At 46.7% G+C, this 5,346-nt stretch overlaps 1 protein-coding gene across 2 annotated transcripts in view; it reads left to right on the top strand.

Moving 5' to 3' along the window:
* The window catches only part of Traf3ip1 (TRAF3 interacting protein 1), a 51,070-nt gene that overhangs the window by 41,841 nt on the left and 3,883 nt on the right, over nt 1-5,346 (top strand). For both annotated transcript variants that reach the window (XM_005361682.2, XM_013351749.2), the window contains one exon: nt 5,078-5,301. In XM_005361682.2, coding sequence (XP_005361739.1) covers nt 5,078-5,301 — 224 coding nt within the window. The remainder of the gene's footprint in view (nt 1-5,077; nt 5,302-5,346) is intronic.

Genomic DNA, 5,346 nt, shown 5'->3' with positions numbered 1-5,346 from the left:
CTGTAGCTTTGGAGCCTGTCCTGGAACTCCCTTGGTAGACCAGGCTGGCCTCGAACTCACAGAGATCCGCCTGCCTTTGCCTCCCGAGTGCTGGGATTACAGGCGTGCACCACCACCGCCCGGCCTTCGCCTTATTTTTTGAGGCAAGGTCTCTCACTGAACCCAGAACTTACTGCTCTGCTGCACTGGATTGTCAGCAAGCCCCAGGAACCCTCCTGTCTCCACCTCCCCAGCCTTGGTAGCACAGGCTGCACTGCTGTCGTGGGTGCTAGGGACTGAACTCAGGACCTCATGTTTAGCAGTGAGTGCTTTACCGTCTGAGTAAATCCTCTTCCCAGCTCCATGCCGACACTTTCACCTAAATATACATCCCACTCAGCTCAAGCACAGCAGCTGCCTGTTGCCAGCAGACTGTGTTCATCCCTCCTTCCTCCCCTCTAAGTGCTTAGCTAAGTGCTTCTGGACCAGACTCATGAATCAGGCGTACCTTTTGTCCTGTCACTTCTATTTCTATTATTTCTAATATTTCTAATCTGGGTATTCCTCCATCCTGGCTTTGAAGTTCATTGGAAGGAAAGAGATTTCTTGCTGTGCTAATGGACTTGAACTACATGTGATAGAATAAATACGTGGATCATATTTACTGTATTATTGATTTTATTATTGTATGTTTATTGTATTAAATGTTTTATGCATTTTCCTAGTTATATGCTTGCTTCTCAAGAGGTTATACACTAGGATTACTAGCTTCCACTGGCACTTTTTCCTTAGTTAAAATTCATGAAAACTTTTTGAAAAGCAACTCAAAATTCCGTTTTCACAGTGTCCTTTCCACTCCAACAGTTGTTGCTTCCTACGGGGTCCGCGTCTAACGCAGTTGACTGTTTCTCTCTCGAGCTCTTCAGGTCTTTTTTTTTTTTTTTAAATCTTGCTGCCTCTTGGCTCCTCTTTATTTCGGTTTGCTCTGATCAGATGTAAATGCTGTTCGATTTTCCCCTTGTTCAGAGGTAGCTACTGAAACATTCTTCCCATGGGTTTTGTTCTCACCGGGTTGAACTTGAGTCCCTGTGATTTTGCTTTTTTGCCTCCTGCTCCTGTGAATCAGGTCCTGTTGGTGTCCGGTGGGATCTGGTTGTTTGTCACCTGTGACCTGCTTATATTTATTAAAAGAAAAAGATAACAACTGTCAAGAAATTATGGGTGATATCACAGAGGAGCATTTAAAACAGGGCATGGTGGCATATTCCTGTAATCCTAGGAGCTGGAGGCCAGCCGGGCTGCATGAGACACGGTAGAAAAAAAACGGGGAAATGTAAAAACATGTTGTATCTTCAGATGCCTCTTAATGAACAAAATAACCCTCCCGTGTTATATTTTAATTTAGGTAAATAGCCTTGTTCAGTCTGTTTAACTGAGTCTCCTGTGAGGGATTTTGGTTCCTTGTTTGGTCATCTGGGCTGCTCCTCAGATTCTTACTTGGCCGCCAGGTGGCGTGGTATCATCAGCAGCATGTCAACTCCCAGGGAGCGGTTCTAGAGAATGCCCTTTTCTGAAGCTCAGTTCCAGACACAAGTGTTTTTATTTTGGCTTTGTTTACCTGTGATTCTTATATTGCTTGAGTTGATTTCTTAGGGACATTGTTTCCATTGACATTCTGTGAGAGGGGCAGAGAGGGCATACTCAGTGCTGTTTCCTCAATGACCTTAATAGCAATAATAATAATTATAATTTATTATATAATAATTATACTAATAATTATTTTTATATATAGTATAATAACAGCAGCTTTATTGTATAATAACTACTATTAATACAATAACAATATTAAATATTATTATTTCTAGGATTGGTTTCCTTCAGAAAACTTAAGAAGGGGTCTGTTAGTTTGGGGGAATTTGGGTTTGTTTTTTTAATAGAGAGGTTTTTGTCCCTGAGTCTGTGACTGTGCACAGAACATGATCACAGTGTCACATGGCCTGTGCGTTCTCACCGCATCAGTCTTGTCATTCAGGAGAATGAGCCTCAAGAATATGTGCGCAGGGTCCAGGTGAGCTCAGATGCCTGTTGAGTGTCTGCGGCCTTGACGCTGAGTTGGTTCTGATTCAGAATGATATTGACATTGTTTCAAATCACAAGTCACAGCAGTTAGAAACGAGGCCGCGGTGGGCAGGGGTGTGGAGTGGATGGTACCTGTGTCTCTGTAAAAGACCAGTGCAGAGGCTGGCTGGTAAGATCCGGTTGCTGAAACAGGATCCCAGAGTGTGAGACTGATCTGTGGGGTTTCAACAATGTAATGAAAGACTTCAACTTAAAAAATCATGACTGAAATACTCTCCTAAGCTACGCTTGGTGGCACAGTCCTGTTATCCTGGCACTCAGGAGGTGGGGAAAAGGATCAGAAGTTCAAGGTTGTCCTTGGCTACATAGCAAGTTTGAGGCCAGTTGAGACCCCATCTTAAAACAAAACAAACCCTGAAACAATTAACCGAAGACAGATAGGCTTCCCCCGGCCCCGCCTTCCCAGTGCACCGCTAGTTAGTTTTCTCCCACTTGTGACACTCCCTGTCCCCAGCCCCCAGCCTCCCCTGCGTGTTCCTTCCCAGAGACTGCTCCAATTCTCCTTCCCATCTGGACCCCGCCTTGCAGGAGATCTGCTCCTGTACGCTTTCTGTCACTCAACATCATGGTAGCTTGTGCCGTGCTCGACTCTGCTCCTGTTAGAGAGAAATGGTGCTGTAAGTGTATGGCTGTTCCGCGCTTGCTCAACTTCTGCAGCAGCAGACGTAGAGAGGCCTACTGATTTGCATATAATATACTTCATTTTCCCCTTAGAAGTAGTTATTACTCCTTTTAGTCATTAGTGTTTTAGTTTAAAAGGTTTTATAGAATCACTCCCGTGTGTGTGTGTGTGTGTGCGCGTGCGCGCGCGCGCGCGCATACATGAATATGTGCCCTGTTCTGTGCAAGTAGAGGCTAGAGGACAACCTCGGGTATCAAGTTCTTTAGGCACTGTCCACCTTAAAAAAAGTTGGTTTTTTATGTATATGGGTGTTTTGCCTTCATATATGTCTGTGTACCATGTGTGTATGTCTAGTGCCCATAGAAGCTAGAAGAAGGGTTTGACCCCCTGTAACTGGAGTTACAGATATTGTTAGCCGCCATGTGGGTGCTGGAAATCGCACCTGGATTCCTGAAAGAGAGCCAGTCCTTCTAAGCATGGAGCTGTCTGTCTAGCTTGTCTGCCTTTTCTTACGAGACAAGGTGTCTCACTCACCTAGTAGGCAGGCTGGTTGGCCAGCAAGTCCACCTGCCTGTCTCCACTTCTGACTTTAGGATTACAAGCATGTACCACTGTGCCTGTCTCCACTTCTGACTTTAGGATTACAAGCATGTACCACAATCCCTGGCTTTCCCATCTCTCTTAACAAAAGCGTTTTAATTTGAGGTACCCTTGGATCTCTCTGAGCTGTGGAAAGCACTGGAAATGTGCTCTGAAGCCCCCTACCTCGCCTTTGGGGTTTCCCCCACACCCCGGTTACCTACACTAGCATAGTCAAGCTCCAGAACGTTCCTGTCACACGATCATTCTCAGTGCCCTTTTATAACTTAACCTGTTCTCTCCCACCTTCTGTTCCAGGCCGTCACTGGTGTGCGTGCCCCCACTTTTGTCCTTCTGTCTCTTCAAGCTTGTATATATGAGAGAACTCAGTTTATAGCTTAGCAGGGTTTTTCCTTTGGCATAGTTCTCCAAGAGTTGTCCAGGTGATCATGTGTGTGTGTTTGTTGCTGTATATCTTCCATGGTATTGATATACCATAGTTTATTTAACATATGTGGGCTATTTCTAGCTTGTGACTACTTTTTGTTTGTTTGTTTTCCTTTATTTTTCTTTATTGTGACAGATCTCAAGCTGACCTCAAACTGGCTTTGTAGCTGAGGATAACTTTGACCTTCTGATCCTCCTGGTTCTACCTTCCAAGTTCTGGAATTACAAGCATATGCCACTGTGTCCAGCTTGTAACTAGCTTGAATAAAATGTCAATGTTTATACATAGTTTTTTTTTTCGAGACAGTTTCTCTGTGTAGCCCTGGCTGTTCTGGACCTCACTCTGTAGACCAGGCTGGCCTTGAGCTCTCAGAGATTCGCCTGCCTCTGCCTCCCGAATACTGAGATTAAAGGTGTGTGCCACCTCTGCCCTGCTATGTATAGATTTTATTGTGAATGTAAGTTTAATTTTTTCTGAGTAAATGTTTGGATGTTCCTTTGCTAGATTGGCTGTGCATTAATCGCCTCTCTGTCACTGTGACAGAATACCTGAGGAAAACATCTTCAGGGGAGAGAGTTGTGCTTTGGTTTGCAGCTTCTGGGGCTTCCACCTGTGCTGAGTCAGCTCCATTGCTGGGGGGAGGGCAGGGGCGGGTTGGGGGCACGGTGAGGCTGAGCATCATGGTGGAGAGGGTGTGCTGGCAGCAGAGCACAGCTGCTCACCCCTGCAGCTGAGGAGCAGAGGGAGCGGAGATGGCAGGAGCAAGCTGCACTCTCAAAGGCAGCTCCCGGTGCCGGCTTCCTCCTGCCAGGCCCCACCTGTAACTGTGAAGTTTTCAAGGGTGAAGAGAGACCCTCTGTTACCCAGTCACCTTTCAAAGTCCCCTTTGTTATTCAAGCTGTAGCCTGGGATAGCCTTTAAAGACACCCAGACTGCCTCACCAGCAATCACTAGAGACCCAGTTTCTTCTTCCTGCACCTGGCATTGCGTTTCGAGCCGCTGGTGTTCTTAGACACATTTTCATGGCTTACTGCTGGCCATGTGTCACCTCTTGTCCCTCTTCATGTTGGTTTATCTACTCGCTGGCAGTGAATTTTGTGAGCTGTCTGTGCTCGCCAACTGTCCGTGTCTTCTCTGTACAGGGTGATTTGTGCACGCATCCTCCACGTGTCTTCCCAGCTTCTCGAGGAATCTGCAGAGTACACACTTTAGTTTCTGATAAGTTCTGGTCCTCGGGTTTTCCTTCTGCCGCCTCTAACTTGCCTAGCTCACTCCTAAAGACTTTCTCTTCCTGCTTCCCCTAACTGAAGGAGCGCTCACTGATCTTTGAGTCAGCCTGGAAGAAGGAGAAGGACATTGTGTCGAAGGAGATAGAGAAGCTCCGCGTGTCCATCCAGACCCTGTGTAAGAGCGCACTGCCCCTGGGGAAGATCATGGACTACATCCAGGAGGACGTCGACGCCATGCAGAACGAGCTGCAGCTGTGGCACAGCGAGAACAGGCAGCATGCCGAGGCCCTGAGCAAGGAGCAGAGGTAGGGGCTGCAGGAGGAGGGGAGGGGGTGAGGGCTGCAGGAGGG

Source organism: Microtus ochrogaster, linkage group LG4 (genome assembly GCF_000317375.1).
Source record: "Microtus ochrogaster isolate Prairie Vole_2 linkage group LG4, MicOch1.0, whole genome shotgun sequence".
NCBI classification, from domain to species: domain Eukaryota; kingdom Metazoa; phylum Chordata; class Mammalia; order Rodentia; family Cricetidae; genus Microtus; species Microtus ochrogaster.
This window is presented reverse-complemented; position numbering and strand designations above follow the sequence as displayed.